General features: G+C 42.7%; 1 protein-coding gene across 1 annotated transcript in view; it reads right to left on the bottom strand.

Annotated features, from left to right (window-relative positions):
* Positions 1–25,377, bottom strand: part of LOC122927959 (kinesin-like protein klp-3) — a 67,988-nt gene that overhangs the window by 40,561 nt on the left and 2,050 nt on the right. Inside the window, exons 5-8 of the mRNA XM_044280324.1 lie at positions 21,447–21,560; positions 21,202–21,365; positions 19,701–20,343; positions 14,804–14,946 (exon numbers count right to left, since the gene is read on the bottom strand). Coding sequence (XP_044136259.1) covers positions 14,804–14,946; positions 19,701–20,343; positions 21,202–21,365; positions 21,447–21,560 — 1,064 coding nt within the window. The remainder of the gene's footprint in view (positions 1–14,803; positions 14,947–19,700; positions 20,344–21,201; positions 21,366–21,446; positions 21,561–25,377) is intronic.

Here is a 25,377-nt window from a genome sequence, read left to right as displayed (position 1 = left end):
AAAGGCACACGGACGCCATTTACTAGGGGATGGACCCTGCGACAGAACTGCTCCGACCCCCACTTCTGATGCATCAACCTCCACGACGAACGGTTTAGACACATCAGGTTGCATCAGAATGGGAGCAGACGCAAAACATTTCTTAATAGCAGAAAAGGCCTGTAATGTCTCATCTGACCAGACAGAGAAGTTGGCGCCTTTTTTTTGTTATATCTGTCAAAGGTTTTACAATGGTGGAATAATTCAAGATTAATTTTCTGTAGTAATTGGTAAAACCCAAAAACCGCATCAGAGCTTTCTGATTCTCAGGCCGGTCCCATTCCAGTACTGCCCAGACCTTTTCGGGGTCCATACAAAAACCAGAGTCAGAAAGCACCTATCCCAAAACTAGTAGCTCCTGGACAGCAAATACACATTTCTTTCAATTTTGCATACAATTTATTCTCCCGAAGGATCGACAACACCTGGTTTACGTGATCCTGCTGGGTCTCCAAATCGGGTTAGTAAATTAGTATGTCATCAAGGTATCTAACAATGAACCTTCCCACAAAATGATGGAAAATATCATTGATAAATCGCTGAAAGACCGCTGGCGCATTAGTTGAACCAAAGGGCATGACAAGATTCTCGAAATGACCTTCGGGTGTATTGAAGGCTGTTTTCCACTCATCACCTTCCTTAATTCTGATCAGATTATAAGCTCCTCTTAAATACAACTTGGAGAACACCTTGGCTCCGACAATTTGATCAAATAGATCAGAAATCAAAGAAAGGGGATACGGATCACGGATCGTAATGAGATTCAATTCCCGGAAATCTAAACACAGTCTAAGTGATCCGTCTTTCCTTTTTATGAAAAAGAAGCTGGCGGCCACAGGGGACAGATGGCCTAATAGGTCCCTTTGCTAAACTCTCGGCAATATACTTCCGCATAGCTTCTCTTTCGGGTTGGGAAAGGTTGTATAGCCGAGATTTTGGCAGTTTAGCTCCAGGGATGAGATTAACCGGACAATCATATTCCCGATGGGGGGTAACTCCTGAGCTCCACCCTCCGAGAATATGTCTGCAAAATCAGAGAGAAACTGAAGTAGGACCGTAGTTGACACCCCTGAGATAGAAGCACAAAGACAGTTGTCCATACAAAATTCGCTCCAGCTACTGATTTGTCTTGTTTGCCAGTCAATAGTAGGGTTATGCTTTATCAACCACGGTAAACAAATCAGAGCAGGCAAGCCCTTCATAACAAAACAAGAAATGAACTCAACATGTGAATCACCCACCCTTAACTGAATGTCATGAACGATACGACAGAGAGGGGAGGAATCAATAGCAAACACTGGTATCTCTTTATCTAATGTGCTAGTTCTAAAACCAAGATTTTGTCTAGCACCACCATGGCAGACAGGAGGAAATGGGTATTGTAGGGGGAATGCATATTTGCTTGCTCAGACTCCCCATTCACACTACCAAGAGTCAGGGAAGTTTTCTTTTTTCTTTATGTGAATACCTCCATAGTTTTTCATTACCGCTTTGAGGTTTAACAAAAGGACACACACAAACAAAATGACCTTCTTTTCCACAGAAGTAACATAGCTTATTCAGCTTCCTAAAATCCCTGTCTTCTGAGCGAAAGGAAACCTGGCCTAACTGCATAGGCTCCTCTCCTGCCCCAGATTCAAATGTCATATTACCCCGGGGAATAGGTTGGATGAATCCATTTTCAGACATGACCCTCCGCTCGAGAGGAATCTTATACCTCTCTCTAAGATGTCTATAAACCTGCACTGCCAAGGACATGGCCGTCTCCAATAAATTGGGATACTCATGAAAAACAAGGGCATCTTTCAACCTCTCAAATAGCCCCTGACAAAACTGACTCCGGAGTGCAGGATCATTCCACCCCAGGTCAGTTGCTCATCTTCTAAATTCTGCACAATACGACTCCGCAGTACGTTCTCCCTGTAACAAACTGCGCAACTTAGATTCAGCCATAGAGACCAGGTCTGGGTCACCATAAATCAAGCCCAAGGCTCTGAAAAATTCATCCACAGACCAGAGGGATGGTGAACCAGTCGGCAGAAAAAAAGCCCCGGACTCCGCGACCCCTTTGAGCAGAGATATAATAATCCTCACTCTTTGATTCTCGTTACCCGATGAAACCGGCCGCAGACGAAAATACATCTTGCAGGACTCCCTGAACCGAATAATGTCATTACCACCCCCTCAGAACCTATCAGGGAGAGCGACTTTAGGCTCTAAGCAGACACCGATTTCCTCCGACTGCGCCAGACGCCAGAGCATTCTGACACCGTGCAACAGAACTGTGGAGGTCAGCAACCTCCAGCGATAATCCCTGCATGCGATCAGCTAAAGCATCCTTAGCCTCCATTTCGCAAACAGCAGGGAAATTACAGTTTTCAGGCGGGTTATAATGTCACGATAGGTAGGTAAGCGTGGAAATAACCGAACACAGGAAAACAAACAGAACAAAATGACTAGGCCCAAAAGCTAGGAAGAAAAAGGGTCACCTCCTAGCGATCCCTAAAAGTTTTCCCTAAACCGCTGTGCCCATGTGCATACCCTAATGGTGGATATGCACATGCCCTCGTGCCTAAACCTATAAACCCTGGGCAAACCCTAAGCTGTAGGGAAAATGGAAGAGGCAACCTGCTTCTTCAAACCTGGAGGAAGCAAGCGTCTCCCTAGAGGCCTACATAAAAGACACAATGGGAAATAACAGAGAGGAGATATAGAGCAGAGCTGGAGCAGACGATCCACCACACATCCAGAGCTCACAGGAAAGAACTATAACCCGCACAGCCCATTGGGGAAGGAGGGATAAATAGCCTCACTAACAATCAAACCCAGTACACCTGAGGGAAGGTGGATCCAGCTCAAACCAAAACCAAAACAAACAGAGAAGTCAGACATGTGCAGCCAGTCTGACAGACCTCCGCACATTCACAGGGCAAGGCGTGACAATAGAAAGTTATTGGACAGAAATACTGGAGATGATTCACCAGTTGATGTCGGTAAGGGTAGATAGAGATCCCAAAATATGTATTTTAGGATATGTCTCGAAGATTGGCGCTAATGAGTATAATTAATTCTAACCTTTTTGGCTCTATACACCACCACACTGTCAGCTTCAATTTGAGGGTATTTACATCCAAATCAGGGGAACGGTGTAGGAATTACAACAGTTTGCATATGTGCCTCCCACTTGTTAAAGAACCAAAAGTAATGGGACAATTGGCTTCTCGGTTTTTCCATGGCCAGGTGTGTGTTATTCCCTCAATATCCCTATTACAATGAGCAGATAAAAGGTCCAGAGTTCATTTCAAGTGTGCTATTTGCATTTGGAATCTGTTGCTGTCAACTCTCAAGATGAGATCCAAAGAGCTGTCACTATCAGTGAAGCAAGCCATCATTAGGCTGAAAAAAACACAACAAACCCATCAGAGAGATAGCAAAAACATTAGGCCTGGCCAAAACAACTGTTTGGAATATTCTAAAAAAGAAGGAACGCACCGGTGAGCTTAGCAACACCAAAAGACCCGGCAGACCACAGAAAACAACTATGGTGGATGACCAAAAAATTATTTCCCTGGTGAAGAAAACACCCTTCACAACAGTTAGCCAGATCAAGAACACTCTCCAGGAGGTAGGTGTATGTGTGTCAAAGTCAACAATCAAGAGAAGACTTCACCAGAGTGAATACAGAGGGTTCACCACAAGATGTAAATCATTGATGAGCCTCAAAAACAGGAAGGCCAGATTAGAGAGTTTGCCAAATGACATCTAAAAAAACATTCACAGTTCTGGAACAACATCCTATGGACAGATGAGACTGAGATCAACTTGTACCTGAGTGATGGGAAGAGAAGAGTATGGAGAAGGAAAGGAACTGCTCATGATCCTAAGCATACCACCTCATCAGTGAAGCATGGTGGTGGTAGTGTCATGGCATGGGCATGTATGGCTGCCAATGGAACTGGTTCTCTTGTATTTTTTGATGATGTGACTGCTGACAAAAGCAGCAGGATGAATTCTGAAGTGTTTCGGGCAATATTATCTGCTCATATTCAGCCAAATGCTTCAGAACTCATTGGACGGCGCTTGACAATGCAGAAGGACAATGACCCAAAGCATACTGCAAAAGCAACCAAAGAGTTTTTTAAGGGAAATAAGTGGAATGTTATGCAATGGCCAAGTCAATCACCTGACCTGAATCCGATTGAGCATGCATTTCACTTGCTGAAGACAAAACTGAAGGGAAAATGCCCCAAGAACAAGCAGGAACTGAAGACAGTTGCAGTAGAGGCCTGGCAGAGCATCACCAGGGATGAAACCCAGCGTATGGTGATGTCTATGTGTTCCAGACTTCAGGCTGTAATTGACTGCAAAGGATTTGCAACCAAGTATTAAAAAGTGAAAGTTTGATATATGATTATTATTATGTCCCATTACTTTTGGTCCCTTAACAAGTGGGTGTCACGGCGGACAGGATCTCAGATACACAGATAAACAAACAACAAGTTTCTAGGCAAGAAGCTGAGGATAAGGTCACCTCCTAGCAAATCCCTAACAGTTCTCCCTATACTGCTATGCCCACATTCAGACCCTAAAGGTGGGAATAATGTGCCCTCGTGCCTGGGCTGAACATACCCTAGAATCCCTGAGATGGTGAAAGGGGCAGCCTGCTCCCTCAGAACCTGGAGGGGACAGACGTCACTCAAACAGCCTAGACAGCAAACCACAAAAATCAGAAACCAAACTTATCTTATCTGAGCCGGAATAGCCTTTCCCCTTTCCCCCTCCGTCCCCAGACTAATGCTGTAACCCGCACGGTGCACTGGGAGTGGAAGTAATTTAAACCAACAAAACCACCCAGTGCACCTGAAGGGAGGCGGAACTAGCATGAACCAAAACAAAAACAAAACACTAGACATGTGCTGTTAATCTGGCAGACCTCCGCACATAGTCTGAGCAGGGCATGACAGTGGGAGGCACATATGCAAACTGTTGTAATTCCTACACCATTCACCTGATTTGGATGTAAATATCCTCAAATTAAAGCTGACAGTCTGCAGTTAAAGCACATCTTGTTTGTTTCATTTCAAATCCGTGGTGTATAGAGCCAAAAATGTTAGAATTGTGTCCATGTCCCAATATTTATGGACCTGGCTGTATATGATATACTCATTTCCGTGCTGCAGCTGACCCTGGTATATTTAGATTGCCTTTGGGTTGGTCGTGTAATGGACAGGACAACACTTAAGCCCTTGGGCCGGCAAAGTTCCTGAGACCAAAAGCAACATTTACAGGAATGGAAGTTCTATAGGTAAAATTTACTATTGAGTCTTCTCAGTACTCAAGTGCTCTGGATGAAGACCGTTACATTGAACATCATTACAAAGAATGAATCGTAACTGTTTAAACAAGCACAACATTCCCTAATGTACTTTGTGACATTTTTTCCCAGCATGTAATATACTGACCTTCGATAAAAATGACTTCTGCCATGAAATGTGATTTAGTTTTATTCGAACTGCTTAATTAATGTCAATCAGTAAACCAAATAAGTGTGCATTAGCATGTTAAAGCTTTTGTTTTTATTCTGTTGTGTATGTAGTCGTATCCCTGAATAACAATTGCAGCATAAGGAGCTTGTGATACCTCACAAAACACACTACGGGGAATAAATTAGCAGATGGCGTTCTTGGCAACAGCAGCGATAATTAAGCTTGGTTCTCTACAGTAAAGGATCTAGATTGTTATTGAGTGTATAAAATGATGTATCTAAGTACATCTTAGCGGCAGCGCTGGGATATCGTCATGAATTCAGTGCTCCCAGCATTCATATGAGAATTAATAGAAAAATATGCATACAAGGACCATAAAAAGGAACCTGTCAATAGATTTTAAGGCACTTCATGACCAGCATGCCATTACACTGCTGGGGTTCAACATTTGCCTCTTAAAACGGTCCTTTTTGCATTTTGCAAAAAATAAAAAAGTTAAAATACAAAGCACGCTATATGTAAGTTAAGAGTCATGAGAAGAGTCCGGGGGCATCTGGTGCATGTCCACTGAGCAGATAAATCTGAGACTGCTGGCATGTTTTGCATGTTAGACCCCAGCAATATAACAACATGATAGTGGTCTACTGCCCTTTAACTGTGAAATTTAGCCCTTGGAAATATTCAAATCATGTTTTTATCCTAGTTTAAAACTGTTTACCCAGGTTACAAACTCATGGCTGCTTTCTTTAAAAAACAGCGCCACACTGTTTTCCCTGTTGCTGTAGGTTCACCTATTTACTAGTTTTGTCGAGATTATTGCCCTGCATGTGAATCTGGGTCTTTGGCCTGGTTAATTTAGGGCAAAGCTGTTGATTGTGTAGCCATTGTATGTCCAGACCTTATTTTGTAATGCTGTGCGTATCTTATGAACCTGTATTTTCCATGCACCCCATTGCTGGACTCCCATCTGTGACTATCATCATTTGGTTCTTGACTTTATGTCAGTACTTTGTTGTCTGCCTATGTTGATATGTGTTCAACCATCCAGTTATTGTGCAGTTCAGCCCTACTGTAAGTCCCTAGGGGTATCTGAGTACCAAGAGATACTGTTAGCACTTTGGGAAAGGCGAATGATATAGGCAAATTCCAGTTCTGCATTTGTGTGCATAACTGGCAACATTACATATACCTGTCAGCTCCAGTGAAGTGAATGGAACTGAGCTCCATTACCAAACACAACTTATGGACAGATGTGGCACTTACCAGACACAACTTATGGACAGATGTGGCACAGTTTTTTTTTAAAGAAAGCAACCAATTTGATGGATATCCCCTTTAAAAATGAATATCTCCCAAATTGGTGAAAGTCTCTGCTCTGAACACATTTATTAATTATGTTGAGGAGTTGAGGGTCTATTAGACACCCCGATCAGGCAGATGATTGTCAGGAGTGAAGCGTTCCTTCCCGGCAATCGCCTGCTTGTTAGCGGAGGAGACCGCTGCTATTACATGCAGCAAGCTACTCCGCAGCATGGGGACGGCAATCACTATGCCATCGCTTGTCCTCCTGCTGTATAGTGTTTTGGCGGTGGCATATCATAATTAGGCCTCATTCACATGTCAGTTTTCTCACGGACGTGTGCTGTTCGTGTTCTCAATGGACAGCACACATACCCATTCATTTTAATGTGTCTATTCAGACATCAGTGTTTTTAGCACGTATGCATGCCCTATTTTGTCCGTGTTCACGCATCCATTGCGTCCTTTATAGTTTCATGGATTATAAAGAAGAGATGCTTTGAAAATTATTTTTCAGCTGTTCAGTGTCAGTGAAACATGGACAACAAAAAATGGACACACGGATCCTTCACGGACAGCTTCACGGATGCATCACTGATCACCTGCTCACGGATTTGAGCACAGACACGGATGTGTGAAAGAGGCTTAAGACAGCACGATCTGCAACCAGCAAATCCTGATCTTTCAGTTCTTCGGGCAATTGGCGGCAGTATTACACTGCTAGATGATTGCTAATGAGCGTTCATACGAAAGCTCGTTACTTATCATCGGATAATAAACCCCTTAATAACAGGCGCATGAGTCTTAATACATCTGATGCATCTAGAATTGTCTCACTGTTTAAATTTATTTTTAAGCAGGCATACATTTACAACACTAATTAAATGCAACATTTTAACCAGTGCAATATCCACCAAAATGAGGCACAAACTGAAAAAATTAGAGGCTTATGTGTTGTGCTCACTGACACGGTTGTATTATGGTGCTGTTTTTTTACTGAGCCGAAATAGGGCTTCAGTAGGTATATTTAGGGCCTCTACTGTACATCTGCATGCCTCCAATTTTATACAGAGTTTTTTTTTTTATCGTTTTGATTCTTTTAAAACCCTACAAAAAAGCCTGGCATGCTCCATTAGACTCTGCATCTGTGGATATATTCTCCTCATCAAGAGAATATTTCTGTGCATATGGTGTCTGTCTGAGCTTATACGGTAGAACACAGAGGCTTTACAGCTGAATTGAGGAGTCTCACTGCCTCCATGCACTGGTGTACAGGCATTGGGCTTATGGATGTTATCAAATAAAAATTTTACATTTTCCTCTATATAAAAAGAAATGTCCTTTTTAGCTTCTTCAAGAGACAGGGGTTTTTAAAATTCAAAAATTTTAAAATCTAAGTATCAAAAAATATATAAATGATTTAACTTGCTTTATGAAGAAATATCTATTAACAGTCAGGGTAGTTTATGCTCCATGACAGATGTATCCATCATTTTGCAGGCACTGCCACTTTGCCAGTGAGATCCCCAGTGAGAGCAAGGGCTGATACAGATAACCAAGCTCCTGCCGCATCTGGTGGGATCGGAGATAACTCCAGTCCCTGTGCCTTAGCCCTTTAGATGCAGTGATCAATAGCGACCACTGCAGCTATGAGTTAGAAAGGTAGAAGGGGTCATCAGCCCATTGCCCTCCCCACACAATTGTAGGGCGCTGATAGATACTATGGTTAGCAATGGCTTTTGGGTCTGCCAGCTATGGATGCCTATTAGGCACATTTTATTACAATAAAAAAACGACACATATAAAGAATACACTCATTTGGAATTGTCACTTCTATAACAACCCAAGTTACCCACCTATAAAGTTATTGTGCTATTGTACCTGCACAGTGAACACATGAAAACAAATATAAAATAACAATGCCAAAATTACTGTTTATTTTGTTCATCCTGCCTCCAAAATACAGAATAAAAAGCAATCACAAAGTTGTGTGTACCCCAAAACAGTACTAATGAAAAGTACAGCTCATCTCACAAAAGAGAAAGCCCTCACACATTTTTGTCATTGGAAAAATAAAAATGTTTTGGGTGTTTGAATACCGCCACACAGTCTTTTTTTAAAGTGTTTTTGTCACAGGTAGTAAAGCCTAAAATGATATAAATTGGGTGTTACATATACCTTATTTTTGCTCTATAAGACACACCTGACCCTAAAAACGCATGTAGGTTTTAGAAGAGGAAACTAAGAAAAAAAATGTTTTTTTATCAGACCTCAGGTCAGATCCCTAATCTTCATGAGACCTCAGATCAGACCCTTAATCTTCATCAGTTCCCCAAATCAGACTATCAATCTTCATCAAACCAACAATCTTCTTCAGACCTAAGATCAGACCCTCAATCTTTATTACACCTCAAATCAGACCTTCAAACTTTATCAGACCCCCAATCTTCATCAACCTCAGATCAAAACCCCAATCCTCATCAGACCTCAGATCTGAACCCCAATCCTCATTAGACCAAAAAAACAAACAAACGTATTTCCTCTGCTCTATACAGGGGCACTACTCTGAAAATCCAGCTCCCGCAGAGCTGCACAGTGATATGACACCGTACAGCGGTAGCACTGTATGCTCTCAGGACACATCACCAAGGATCGATGATTAATACCAGCATTAGCAGCGCTGCACTCACCGCTCCCTGGTCCTACTGTACTAATAAACGTTTCCATAATGGAAGCGATTGTTTGTATTTGCTTGATAAGACGCACTGAATGGCATTTATACTGTAAGTTAAATGCCATGATAAAAATTCAGAATTGCATGCCCTACCATGCAAACCATACAAGCTGTGAAATAAAAAGTGGTCAAAAAGTCGTATGTACCCCAAAATGGTACCAATGAAAACTACAACTACAACTGTTGTCTTTTAAATATAGTGTGCAAAAAAAGTCAGTTAACATAAGGGTACTTTCACACTTGTGTTGTTGGATTCCGGCAATCTGTATGCAAACGGATACTATTTGTAGACGGATCAGGATCCGTCTCACAAATGCTTTGCAATACTGAATCTGTCTCTCCGGTTGTCATCCGCAAAAACAGATCAAGTATTTATCTTTTTAACATTTTTAAAGGTCTGCGCATGCGCAGACCACAAAACCGGGTCAGTTTTTCCAGAACACTTGGGGCCGGATCCGGCATTAATGCATTTCAATGTAAAATAATGCCGGATCCGGCATTCCGGCAAGTGTTTCGGAATTTTGCTGCCGTATTTTCTTTGTCCCAAAAACGTACAGTGACTGAACTGAAGACATCCTAATGCATACTGAACGGATTGCTCTCTATTCAGAATGCATGGGGATAAAACTGAACATTTTTTTTCCGGTATTGAGCCCCTAGGACAGAACTCAATACCGGAAAAGTTTTGCATCTTTAGATTTTTGGGCACATATTAAAGTTTTCAGCCATAACTCTTGAAGAGGTGAGGCATCTGCCAGTTGATCTTCCTGACTTGACCGGGATCCTTTGAATTACAGTTTCCAGTGAAGCTGTCATTTGCAATGACAATAAATGAGGCCCATGGACAATCATTACTGGTGGATGGCATAAATCTGAACTCTGCGTTATTCTTGCATGGTCAGTTGTATGCTGACTGCTCCAGAGTTGGATCAGGTAAAAATCTGTCTCTGCACCTGGCAATAAAACTGCCACTGTTGTTTATCAGCAGGCTCTGTCATATCACTTCATCTCCTACTACTTCTGGAGCTGAGTTTTAGGGAAGTCACTTCCACTAGGGTCTACTATAAACTGATTCACAAATTAGAAGTTGATGTTTCCTGTATGTGCAATCACAGCAATGTTTACTGTGCAATACACAATGGATATTCATCTGTTCTCTATTGATGGATGCTGAGCTCTCAGAATAATCCTCTCTAGTGAGCTCAAGGAACCCCAATTCAATACTGTGTCATACAGATAATACAGAAGAAAAGGGAGGGAGGCCCCACCACAGAAAGATGCACATCATATTATAAAGCATATTATACCTGCATCTTATTATAAAGCAGAAGGCTAATCAGATTGAAGTATTGTTTAATTGGAACATATTTTAGAATAACTTGTATTTTTTTCATTTATATCTGTAGTCCTTCTATGCTTAGGAGTCCAGTGGCTAGTCCTAGAGATGTTTCTGACATCTCTATGCACATTTTTACAGGGAAGGATGTCAATCACTGAGTAGGACCGCCCACTAGACTCCTAAGCACAGAAAGAGAAGAGGTTTAAGAGGTTTAAATTAATAAATTACAGGTTATACTAAATCCCCCCCCCCCCAACCAACACATACATATCAATCTGCTCCCCTGCTCTAGACCATGATGTCCACATATAGGGCTTTATGTCCAATGCGACAGGTTCCCCTTAAGCATGGCTCACCAAATATTTGGAATACTTGTTTTAATTACAAACGTATACATCTTTAACTACTATTGTTCTTGTCCTCTCATCTTCGAACCACACTCCTCAACATTGCAACACCAAGGAGGAAAAGTCCCAGAAATCACTGGATCAATAGAGATGTTAATGATATGCAAAAGATAAAAAATAGAAACAAAATATTCAAACATCTTGATTTATTTAGTACTGACTGTGAGAACCGCCACAAAGAAATACTCACACTTAAATGTCTTGGCATGATATTAATGAGGTTATTAATGGTTGACTAAGGAAAGTTCTGCCAAGCTAAATGTACTTTAGCAAGCAAATCATCAAGATCCACAGCTGGCAGTTCCCTTTGTAATTGTCGACCAATGACGTTCCAGATGTGCTCAATGGGAGACAAGTCTGGAGATGCTGTTGGCAATGGTAGCATGTGTAGGCCATGTAGGCTGCTCACAGTAGCACAAGTAACATGTGGCCTGGCACTGTCCTGTTGAAAAATTGCTCCTGGAATGCCTTGGAGAAATGGACGTACCACTGGTTCCATGACCAAATTAATGTAATGCTGAGCTGTGAGTATACCTGAAATGAAGACTAGAGGTGTCTGGCTACTATACACTATGACACTGCACACCATAATCCCAGGAGTAGGGCCAATGTGATGTTCTTTTGTGGAGGCTTTTTCATGACATTGCCAACATGGTCTCCAGACCAATCTCTGGCTATCTTTGAGTCCGAGACAAAAGTGGGACTCATCACTCAAGAGAATAGACCTCCATCGACGTATTGCTGTGCACCATGATAGCCTTTGACGGTGGTGGTGTGAGGTCAATGGAACACTTCTACCTGGATGACTGACTTGAATGACAATGTCATTCAAATGCCTTCTGATGGTTTTGTGTAGACACTTTTTGCTGCCCTATGCTTGGGATGTGACATTCAATTTAACTTGCAGTACAGAATGGATCACTACGCACAATTCTTCTAACCAGATGATCCGTCTATACAGAGGTTCATCTCTGTGCACCTATTGCTGTCATTCCAGTTCATAGTTGTTCTCCCAACCACCAGGACATGCAATGTTGAACAGTGCTGACATCTCAGCCTAGGCGAGTATCAATCTGCTAGAGTGATAAACTAAGGTGTCTCAGTTCAAGGATTTTGTCCCTTTCAGTTTGAGACAAGGGGTGATAACTGAAATGTTGACGAACAGGAGGCATCGCACAATCATGCCACATGACTTGATTCAATTTTTCAGATTTCATGTGGCTAAAAACCTTTGCTTTCAATCTGGCTTTTATGCCCCTCACATTCCACAGATAGAAGCTAGGTGGTTGAATATGTGATCATCTGCTGACCTTAGCAACACCTGCTACTTCCTCAATCTGCAAAACCTTATGGCTTGTCCTTCTGGGTGTTGCAATTTCAAAGTTGAGGAATGTAAAATGTGCTAAAGCTACACTATTTTTCATATTCATTTGTACAATGTCTATTGCAAAAATAGATGGCTAAGATTATGGATGCACTGGAACTCCCAGGAGAACATTACCATTCAGTATTTAGGCCATAATTGTATCACAACTTGAGCTTTGTGAAAAAAAAAATAATAATAATAATTAAAAAAAAATACTAGAGCAAAGTGCAGACTGGCAGCAGAGACGTTTCCTGTCTTGAAATTGGAGATTGTCAGAGATATGTTTTCTCACTCTGGTTTTAATTTCATTTGTTGTGCAGCCTACCTACTGAAATGAGCAGACCTCACATGTGAGTAAAGACATGGCAAATTTGGTATTACAATTTAGATAAGCCTTAGGCTACATGCACACAACAGTTTTTCTCTGCGTCCGTTCCGTTTTTTTGGGGCTGATCGGATGGTTACCGATGCATTTCTATTGAGCGTTTAAAATTGCGGTGTAGTCAACCATTTCTTTTCCACGTCCGCATGTCCTTTTTTGTCCGCAATAAACGTTTTGCGGACCCATTGAAGTCAATGGGTCCACAAAAAAATGCGGATGACCAATATAAGCCATCCGTATGTCTTTGGCATCCGTTTTTTTTTTTTTTGCGGACGGTTGTTGGGAAATCTGCATATATTAGCTTTCAAGAATTACACGGAAACACAACCTACAAAATTAGCGTACAAACAGAACGGATTTGGATGTAAAAAAAAAACAGGAACACGGATACGCTATTTGCGGACCGCAAAAAACAACTGTCGTGTGCATGTAGCCTTAATCTCAAATTTCTTACCGTTTGCCGTGGATTCAAAGGTTCTGCTCCTTTTCATGTCGCTGCAACAAATACATCTGCCATGCCCGCACTTATAGCTTCCTCTACTAGTCAACCATGTCGGTTGTGTTGTAGGAATATCGACATAGAGACTGGGGCTCAGCATATTTCCCAGTGTTGGCGCCCGACGCGGCACACACACTTAATACCGCTTCTTGTGTACTTAGACCAGTTGTTATCATAGCTCAGCACAGGAAGATGTTTCTTGATAATTTGACATATATCCCTAAAATGTGGGCTGTATATTCTAAAATCACATAGATAAATGACTCATAACATAACAGATGTTCTGCATCTCTACATAACATTTACATTAAATTTGATTGATTTGAGTTATAGTCAGTCGATTTATGTACGGATCTGCCATGCTGCTGCATCTGCACAGACGGATCCGTTCAGATTATACAACCTCATGCATCCGTTCAGAACGGATCAGTTTGTATTATCTTTAAAGGGGTTCTGCACTTTCATTTAACTGATGATCTATCCTTTGGATAGATCATCAGCTTCTGATCGGGGGGGTCCGACACCCGGGACCCCCGCTGATCAGCTGTTTGAGAAGGCAGTGGCGCTCCAGCACTGCCGCGTCCTTATCACTGTTTACCGCCGGCCCACTGACGTCACGACTCGTATCAACTAGCGTGGGCAGGGCTAAGCTCTGTTCACTTGAATGGAGCTTAGCCGCGCCCACGCTAGTTGATACTAGTCGTGACGTCAGTGGGCTGGCGGTAAACAGTGAGAAGGCCACGGTGCTCCTGGAGCGCCGCTGCCTTATCAAACAGCTGATCGGCGGGGGTCCCGGGTGTCGGACCCCCGCCGATCAAAAGCTGATGATCTATCCAGAGGATAGATAATCAGTTAAATGAAAGTGCAGAACCCCTTTAACATAGCCAAGACGGATCTGTCTTGAACACCATTGAAAGTCAATGGAGGACGGATATGTTTTCTATTGAGCCAGATCGTGTCATACAAAACGGATCCGTCCCCATTGACTTACATTGTGTGTCAGAACGGATCCGTTTGGCTCCGTTCCATCAGATGGACACCAAAACGCTGCAAGCGGAATGGAGACTGAACGGAAGCAAACTGATGCAATCTGAGTGGATCCTTTTCCATTCAGAATGCTTTAGGGCAAAACTGATCCGTTTTGGACCGCTTGTGAGAGCCCTGAACGGATCTCAGAAACGGAAAGCCAAAACGCCAGTGTGAAAGTAGCCTAACATGTATACAAATAACTATGTGTAGTAAGGATTGTTACCTGATATTGACGCCTGGTTTTTGCTCGGTTCCCATCATGGTATAGGTCTTTCCTGAGCCCGTCTGTCCATAAGCCAGGATGCAAACATTGTAACCATCCACACAGGACTTTATAATAGGTAAAGTTCCTTCAAAAACATCCTCCTATAAAACATGTATGTCAGGAGAAAACAAATACGGAACAAATGCTAATAATATGCACCATGAGGGACATTTATCAACCCCTTCACTCCAGAAAACTGGCACCAAAAAGTCACAAGCTTGGCACATTCCCACTTGCGCAAAATTTTGCGACTTTTTGAGACTTTTATGTCCTGCTCACCTCTTTTCCAAAAAAGAGAGCAGGAAGGGGGCAGTGTGGGGCATAGCTGTCCCACTGCATTTATTAGACTTTATACCAGAAAATTAGCGTAGATTAGATCTGAAAACTACACTAGCCCCCTACAATAGTCCTGCAGACAATGACATGTGTAGTTTACGGAGCATCTGACTCCTGTGGGAGATACATTAAGACTGACATGTATAACGGCAGTCTTAATAAATGTTCCCCATGTGTATACCACTATATAGTGAAGTGAATCACTGCCTGTAAATGGGCCAATGGGGATGCAATATACATGACTGCTTCTCTGTTGCACAGTAATTCCTGGTGGACTCGTCTGCAGAGAATAGACCTGGGTGTCAGTTAGGTCCAGATTTCTGTGTGAGGAGCCCTTACCATGAGAACACACTGCCTTTTTTTCTCTGAGGAAAAGCATCCGTGATTAAACATGGATAGTTTTCCTAATATTCACTGGGCCCCCTGGATGCATCCTGATTGATACTATCTGATGTAGCATCACCAAATTCTTAATATGGTGCAAGTTAATTTTTATTTTATTTTTATAACAAAGGGGGAAAAAACTGGGAAAAAGTGCTATGCTAACTGTGGGCATAGTTGCTGTTACTGGAAAGCAGCAAGTACTGGGGGGCACTGTAACTGGTACTCTACTTGTCTATTTTTTATATGGATGCAAACGGATAGTAAGGGCCGGGTGTCACTATGGTTTTGCAGCTGAGGCTCCAGAAGGAAGCGATTGAGAAGCCGTGGTTTAGACGGATTTTTGTTTTTATGTATGACTGTAATTGATTTCTTATTCATTTGGCTACCTGTTATATTTCACTCTGCCTCCACTCACGCATTGACATTTTCTGTTATTTACGTATATGTTTAGGCTTCTTTAATGTGTGACCATTGGTTCTTCTTAGAAAGGGTTGTCTGAGAGTTAAGAAGTTAAAATAACTTTCAGAGACGTAATAAAATAACAAAAGCTAACATTACTCACATAGTAAATCCCCATCGTTCCAAAATCGATGTCCCAGTGGTCCCTGCCATTCACTGGCCTTATAGGTCACATGACGTACATGTACTGTAAGCTTCACCGCTGAGACCAGTGACTGGTTGCAGTACTAGTAGTACTACAATGCAGTAGTGACTTGGATGTAAGGCCCATTGGCGCTCCAGGAGTACTAAGACTGGCTGGTGGGATCACCAGAGCATGGGCGCTGGAACGTCAGGGGATTTAACAGGTGAGTAATGCTTGTTTTTAAAAAAAAAAACATTTCTGGTAGTTAGTTTAATTTATTCAACTCTCTGCAGGGGCAAAATGGCCATAGACCCTAAAGAGAAATTTCCCAGTGGGCCAATGCCCAGGGGCCCCCAAAGCTCTTTGCATGGCCACCCGCCAGGTACATAAAGATCTGATACTCTCAGCATTAATTAAGGCCAGCGGACGCCGGGGCCCTTCTGGTTTCAACTGTATTGTCATCCTCAAGACAATGATACAGTTTCATACTGTGATGCAGGCAACAGTATTTTGTGGTATTTGGTTCTGCATAATATTGTGCTGCACTGTGGCATTTGGTTTTGCTGAGGCAGCATATTGTGCTGCACTGTGGTATTTGGTTCTGCTGAGGCAGTATATTGTGCTTTACTGTGGTGTTTGGTTCTGCTGAGGCAGTATATTGTGCTGCACTGTGGTGTTTGGTTCTGCTGAGGCAATATATTGTGCTGCACTGTGGTGTTTGGTTCTGCTGAGGCACCATATTGGGCTGCTCTGTGGTGTTTGGTTCTGCTGAGACACCATATTGGGCTGCACTGTGGTATTTGGTTCTGCTGAGGCACCATATTGGGCTGCTCTGTGGTGTTTGGTTCTGCTGAGGCAGTATATTGGGCTGCTCTGTGGTATTTGGTTTTGCTGATGCAGTACATTGTGCTGCACTGTGGTGTTTGGTTCTGCTGAGGCAGTATATTGTGCTGCACTGTGGTATTTGGTTTTGCTGAGGCAGTATATTGTGCTGCACTGTGGTGTTTGGTTCTGCTAAGGCAGTATATTGTGCTGCACTGTGGTGTTTGGTTCTGCTGAGGCACCATATTGGGCTGCACTGTGGTATTTGGTTTTGCTGATGCAGTACATTGTGCTGCACTGTGGTGTTTGGTTCTGCTGAGGCAGTATATTGTGCTGCACTGTGGTATTTGGTTTTGCTGAGGCAGTATATTGTGCTGCACTGTGGTGTTTGGTTCTGCTAAGGCAGTATATTGTGCTGCACTGTGGTGTTTGGTTCTGCTGAGGCACCATATTGGGCTGCACTGTGGTATTTGGTTCTGCTGAGGCAGTATATTGTGCTGCACTGTGGTGTTTGGTTCTGCTGAGGCAGTATATTGTGCTGCACTGTGGTATTTGGTTTTGCTGAGGCAGTATATTGTGCTGCACTGTGGTGTTTGGTTCTGCTAAGGCAGTATATTGTGCTGCACTGTGGTGTTTGGTTCTGCTGAGGCACCATATTGGGCTGCACTGTGGTATTTGGTTCTGCTGAGGCAGTATATTGTGCTGCACTGTGGTGTTTGGTTCTGCTGAGGCACCATATTGGGCTGCACTGTGGTATTTGGTTCTACTGAGGCAGTATATTGTGCTGCACTGTGGTGTTTGGTTCTGCTGAGGCACCATATTGGGCTGCACTGTGGTATTTGGTTCTGCTGAGGCAGTATATTGTGCTGCACTGTGGTGTTTGGTTCTGCTGAGGCACCATATTGGGCTGCTCTGTGGTATTTGGTTTTGCTGAGGCAATATATTGTGCTGCACTGTGGTGTTTGGTTCTGCTGAGGCACCATATTGGGCTGCTCTGTGGTATTTGGTTTTGCTGAGGCAGTATATTGTGCTGCACTGTGGTGTTTGGTTCTGCTGAGGCACCATATTGGGCTGCTCTGTGGTATTTGGTTTTGCTGAGGCAGTATATTGTGCTGCACTGTTGTGTTTGGTTCTGCTTAGGCGGTATTTGGTTCTGCACTGTGGTATTGCTGCCCCCCCCCCCCCTTACTTCTGATGTCCCTGTTTTCTTGTGTTTCTCTGCCTTCTGTCAATTTGGACCTGCCTACACCATAGGGACACATTTAGGCCCCTTGCAGATGAGCGTGCCAGATTCAGTCCAGATATGTTGCCGGCAGGTTCAGGGAAACCCGCGTGAGTTCGCACGCAATTTGTCTGCGATTGCGTTGTTGAACCTTCTATCTTCATTCAGCAGAACCTGCGCTGATGTCACTGCGTTCACCACGTGGTGAGTGCGATGACGTCTGCACAGGTCCTTTTGCAGGTCGAGTAATTTTATTATTTTACTTAGCATTCTGTATTAAGGAATGCTATTATTTTCCATTATAACCATTGTGGGGATTCGCTCTGGTAGACAGGACAAGCGGTCACAGTATAAAGGCAAAGACCAGTTTGTAATTCAAAAACTTCAGTGTTTTATTCACACTTAAGGCAAAAAAACTGTATGACAGTCCATTTGCAGTTTTGGTGTTCGTTCACACCTAGACAGTTCATACAGCAACACAGTCACCTGTTATCCTAGGTGTTAGTTCACACCCGATCAGCATTACTCAGGACAGAGCAGACCTCCCAAACTCGGGTCTCCAGCCTAGCACATGGCTCCGATCCCTATCCAGCTATTGCCAGAGCTCCTCTGTCAGAGAGAGGTAATCACATCCAGCTGACACTGCAGGCTGTTTTTTTATAGGCCAGTCAAGACCCGGCCTGGAACATGGGGAGTAGTCACCCACCCAGCACTTTGACTACTCCCAGTAAGAGCCGTCCCAGATCAGCTATACAGCTATACTAAATAGCTAGGTGTCAAACAGCAACTGCTGCTGACACATGAAAACTGTCTCTTACTCCACCGAGGCCAGGAACCTCGGTGACACATACCTTCCGTCAACGACGGACCCTTGCGCCTTCCTACACCATGTTATAATGGAAAATAAGTAAATGGACTTTAATGGGGTCCCGGGGCTCATCCCTATTTATTAACATGATCTCCTTAGCAACCATCCGTGAAAATCGCATTGCATCCGCACTTGCTTGCGGATGCAATGCGATTTTCATGCAGCCCCATTCACTTCTAGGGGGCCTGCGTTGCGTGAAAAATGCATAATATAGAACATGCTGCCATTTTCACGCAATGCACAAGTGATACGTAAAAAACACCACTCATGTACACAGCCCCATTGAAATGAATGGGTCAGGATTCAGTGCGGGTGCAATGCGTTCATGGAAAACGGAGAACTCGCCCGTGTGAAAGGGGCCTTAGGTTTTTTCCAGGGCCACTTTAAATTCCAAGTCAGCTGTAATATAATAATTCCTTAATATATTTGTGACTCAGTTTCAGTGATCTTACTGTTGCCAGGTTATCATTTAGCTGAACAGCTGTGCAGTCGGAGACAGATTGGTTGCTGGGGGCATGCTACAAGACCCTATTGAAAAGTCAGTAACTGTTGACCATTGTATCTGTGATAACTTCTTTGTGTCAAATTACTCCACTAAAGCTGGATGCCCACAGAGCTAGCAAGAGTATATACACTGTACCTGAGTGCACTGTGGCAGAAACACCTGATCATATCTGAACCTCTTCTTGGATCCATTGCAATTCACTACAAGTTCTTCATCAGACAGGAATTCTAAGTGCTCTCTCTTTTTGTCATCTAGTCTGCATCGACAAAATACCCGGATATTTCCTCTTAGTTCTTGAAGCTGGTTATACAGTAACTTCCTCTCCATGGACTCCCGTTGGTAGAGTGAACGAATCTCTTCTATTTCTTTGGTGGAGCTGCGTAGGTTCAGTACCATGCTCCGCAGATGGTCAATGCTCAGGCCAATATCTGACAGGCCACTTGTTGCAAGAACTCTTAACTTGTCACGGCTGGTGCTGAGCTCATGGGCCTCTCTTAGCATTTTTATCAGTTTGTCTTTTTTCAGAGGTGCGGAATTGTGCAGCTTGTCAGTGATCTGTGTATTTTTGCACTTCATTTCAGATATTTCATGTAGATATTTCTCCTGATCGCTTTGTAATTCGGCCACTTTCTCATATAAGTTTTCAGCTTGTAGAAGGAGATGACGCTTCTCTTCTTCTAAATGCTTGCATTTCAAGTGCAAGGCTTCTAGTTCGCGCTCCCTTTCCTGCACTTTCTTGTTTAAGACTTCTATTTTTTTATCCTTTTTAGAAATTTCGCTGTAAACAAAGAATAATATCACTAGAATGGGAGCCTGTGTTCCCCAATTGGCATGGAATGGCAGCTACGCATGTGTGTCTGCTGCTCCATTCAACTGTATGGGTCTGCCATAGTATCTGTAAACCAGTTTTCATGAGTAATTCCAGACTTTTTATGTGTTCACTTCCTTAAAGGGGGTGTCTCATGATAACTACTTATACCCTATCCACATAATGCTTAGAAATTATATGTCAAATAAAAAATGGTAGACCCCCAAAGGTGACATTTATCAAGACCGATGTATTGTATGTCGGTCTTAATTCCCTCTGTGCTGCCAGAGGACATGCAAAATTTATGCAGCGGTGCACGCCTCTCATACATTTGGCGCATCTTCCGACCGTGCCGTATGACACACTTAAATCTACGGCAGCCTCCTAGCTGCCGTAGATTTAAGTCTTTATTCACGGCAAAAAACTGGTGTGGAGAAAGATAAATGTTGTGGCCCTGTGGCACCTCCCGCTCCCCACCCATGTCATGTCCCCACCCACTTCTGAAAAATGGCGTGAGGGGGGAAAGGTCACAAATTTTACCTCATAAATGGTGTGTAACAAAATTTGCAACCTATTTACATCTCAAAAGTGGTGTAAATAGATTAGTAAATGTCCCTCCACATTTATGTTTTTTGACACCATTTACGTCCTTTGAAAACTGTTGAGAATGTGCCTTGTGAGTTGTGTTAAATATATTATGCGATTCTCAAATTTGGCACAACTCATACATCCTACCACACTATGAATGTGATCATAGTATCAGGATGCTAGTCTTCATTGTCTACCTCTACAAGACAGATGTAAAAGCTTGACTTTAATAGAACCTACCGTTGGAGAGCTATTGGTTCAACATTTTGCTGCCCATTTATATTACTTTGAAGGCTATCCCCAAACATAGCAAAGAACAGAGATATGACTTCATCTGGATCATAATTACATAGCCGAAGAGCAGCCAAGATTTCCTTGAAGTCAGTGATGGCAGGTACGGCTTCCTGAAATAATAAAACAATAGTAGAAGAAACAGCATGAATTGTGTTAGCAGGTCACCTCCGTGAACTATATTTGTGATGTACCTTCACTTGCTGCACACGATGAAGAACAAAGTCCAGATTCATTTCCCAAAGCAATGGTAAAATAAGCCAAGCATCACAGTCGTTGTCATAATATTTGCAGACATTTATTCTCTCCTTGAGAAGAAGACAACAGGTCACACGTTAGATCTCAGTTATGGAAGGATAGAAGGCATGGTACTGTTAGTTGCTTTTATATTTTCATTCTCATGTATTAGAATGAGGTTATGCTTTTCTGCTGCAGAAGGTTTGTTGAATACCTATTCGGAGCTAATACAAGTATCCTGATCTATTCAATGGCATGGCTCTCCTCCAAAAATAAGTACACACATCAATAAGGATGGTCAGACTCGCATGTAAGCATTTGCTGAAAACTGGTCTTTGGCTATGTATTTGAGTATGTGAGTAAGGCCTATTGCACACGACCATATGGCTTTTTCAGTATTTTGGGGTCCACAAAAAATGGATCCGCAAAAAATATGGATGACGTCCGTGTGCATTCCGTTTTTTGCGGAACAGCTGGTCCCTGATAGAACAGTACTATCCTTGTCCGTTATGCGGACAATAATAGGACATGTTCTATCTTTAAGGTCTCGTGCACACGAAAGTATTTTCTTTCCGTGTCCGTTCCGTTATTTTTGCGAACCTTAAACAGAACTATTTATTTCAATGGGTCCACACAAAAAAAGAAGTTACTCCGTGTGCATTCCGTTTCCGTACGTCCGTATTTCTGTTCCGCAAAAAAATAAGAACACGTCCTATTATTGTCCACATTACGGACAAGGATAGTACTGTTCCATCAGGGGCCAGCTGTTCCGTTCTGCAAAATACGGAATGCACACGGACGTCATCCATATTTTTTGCGGATCACAAAATACATACGGTCGTGTGCATGAGACCCCCACTGATCTCTAAAACAAGAGAAAGAAGTGCTCACACACAGCGTTCTGTCTCCTCGCTGCTGATGACGATCTGATTAGGACGTCTATGAGCCCATCTCCAATATGTCTTCAGCAGTGAGGAGACTGTGCGAATGCTTCTATCTAATTGCTCTAGTTATTGCCGGGGGTCAGCATACAGACCCCACCAAGGACATGGGTTGCTAGATGGCCGCTAGCACATCCGCAATATCCAGTCCCCATAGCTCTGTGTGCTTTTATTGTGTAAAAAAAACGATTTGATACATATGCAAATTAACATAAAAGAGTCATATCTTACTTGTGTAACCAGAGAAGAGTCATATTTTCCAGCTCTGACTCATCTCAGGTTAATTTGCATATGTATCAAATCGGTTTTTTTTACACAATAAAAGCACACAGAGCTATGAGGACTGGGTATTGCGGATGTGCTAGCGGCCATCTAGCAACCCATGTCCTCTGCTCTATACACAAAATCCCGGTGACAGGTTCCCTTTAAATACAGTTACGCTTTAAAGTTCTTATGGGTATGAAGATATGAAGTGGAGAGATTACCGATATAATAGTGAGGTATTCGTACTGATATAAATGGGACCGAGCTGCTGTACGTACAGTACAGACCAAAAGTTTGGACACACCTTCTCATTCAAAGAGTTTTCTTTATTTTCATGACTATGAAAATTGTAGATTCACACTGAAGGCATCAAAACTATGAATTAACACATGTGGAATTATATACATAACAAAAAAGTGTGAAACAACTGAAAATATGTCATATTCTAGGTTCTTCAAAGTAGCCACCTTTTGCTTTGATTACTGCTTTGCACACTCTTGGCATTCTCTTGATGAGCTTCAAGAGGTAGTCACCTGAAATGGTCTTCCAACAGTCTTGAAGGAGTTCCCAGAGATGCTTAGCACTTGTTGGCCCTTTTGCCTTCACTCTGCGGTCCAGCTCACCCCAAACCATCTCGATTGGGTTCAGGTCCGGTGACTGTGGAGGCCAGGTCATCTGGCGCAGCACCCCATCACTCTCCTTCATGGTCAAATAGCCCTTACACAGCCTGGAGGTGTGTTTGGGGTCATTGTCCTGTTGAAAAATAAATGATGGTCCAACTAAACGCAAACCGGATGGAATAGCATGCCGCTGCAAGATGCTGTGGTAGCCAAGCTGGTTCAGTATGCCTTCAATTTTGAATAAATCCCCAACAGTGTCACCAGCAAAGCACCCCACACCATCACACCTCCTCCTCTATGCTTCATGGTGGGAACCAGGCATGTAGAGTCCATCCGTTCACCTTTTCTGCGTCGCACAAAGACATGGTGGTTGGAACCAAAGATCTCAAATTTGGACACATCAGACCAAAGCACAGATTTCCACTGGTCTAATGTCCATTCCTTGTGTTCTTTAGCCCAAACAAGTCTCTTCTGCTTGTTGCCTGTCCTTAGCAGTGGTTTCCTAGCAGATATTCTACCATGAAGGCCTGATTTACACAGTCTCCTCTTAACAGTTGTTCTAGAGATGTGTCTGCTGCTAGAACACTGTGTGGCATTGACCTGGTCTCTAATATGAGCTGCTGTTAACCTGCGATTTCTGAGGCTGGTGGCTCGGATGAACTTATCCTCCGCAGCAGAGGTGACTCTTGGTCTTCCTTTCCTGGGGCGGTCCGCATGTGAGCCAGTTTCTTTGTAGCGCTTGATGGTTTTTGTGACTGCACTTGGGGACACTTTCAAAGTTTTCCCAATTTTTCGGACTGACTGACTTTCATTTCTTAAAGTAATGATGGTCACTCGTTTTTCTTTACTTAGCTGCTTTTTTCTTGCCATAATACAAATTCTAACAGTCTATTCAGTAGGACTATAAGCTGTGTATCCACCTGACTTCTCCACAACGCAACTGATGGTCCCAACCCCATTTATAAGGCAAGAAATCCCACTTATTAAACCTGACAGGGCACACCTGTGAAGTGAAAACCATTTCAGGTGACTACCTCTTGAAGCTCATCAAGAGAATGCCAAGAGTGTGCAAAGCAGTAATCAAAGCAAAAGGTGGCTACTTTGAAGAACCTAGAATATGACATATTTTCAGTTGTTTCACACTTTTTTGTTATGTATATAATTCCACATGTGTTAATTCATAGTTTTGATGCCTTCAGTGTGAATCTACAATTGTCATAGTCATGAAAATAAAGAAAACTCTTTGAATGAGAAGGTATGTCCAAACTTTTGGTCTGTACTGTATATCACTGTTCTTCGGTGAAAAAGCCATATTGCTCACTGGACCACCTCAGCCCCTTTATTTAGGTGGTCAGCTGAGGTGTTGGGGGTTGGACATCCACTATCAGATATCAATGGCCTATCCTGCGGTTAGACCATTAATATTACAGTTCCAGAAAACTACTTTTATAGTATTTTAATGGTTCTATAGTTTTGGGCTGTATCTATCCTATATTCATTTACTTCTTGAAGTATACTTAGCCACTAGAATTTTCTATAACGTTTCAATAACTGGTTAAATGTTTCACATACTTTATATGGAGAGCATATTGCCCCAAAATGTATTAATACGATACGGTACACCTTTTTTTGATCCCGAGGAAAATTTCAGTATCACAGCAGCACAACATAGACATGGACCACAGTAGACAATTGACAGTATAATCCCATATATTACTATTCATGACAGGCCAGTACAATACACCATTGGTAGAACAGTATTGCTGCAGTTTCCTTTACGTCCTGGGATGCGGAGCAAGACGGATCCGTCACGACCCAAAATGCAAGTCAATGGGGACAGATCAGTTTTCTCTGACACAATAGAAAACGGATCCGTCCCCTATTGACTTTCAATGGAGTTCATGACGGATCCGTCTTGGGTATGTTAAAGATAATACAACCGGATCAGTTCATAACGGATGCAGACGGTTGTATTATCAGTAACGGAAGCGTTTTTGCTGGACCCGGCCGGTTCCAGCAAAAACGCTAGTGTGAAAGTAGCCTAAGCTAAAAAATAGTTGGTC

The sequence above is a fragment of the Bufo gargarizans genome, chromosome 2 (genome assembly GCF_014858855.1).
Source record: "Bufo gargarizans isolate SCDJY-AF-19 chromosome 2, ASM1485885v1, whole genome shotgun sequence".
In the NCBI taxonomy this organism is placed as follows: Eukaryota; Metazoa; Chordata; class Amphibia; order Anura; family Bufonidae; genus Bufo; species Bufo gargarizans.
This window is presented reverse-complemented; position numbering and strand designations above follow the sequence as displayed.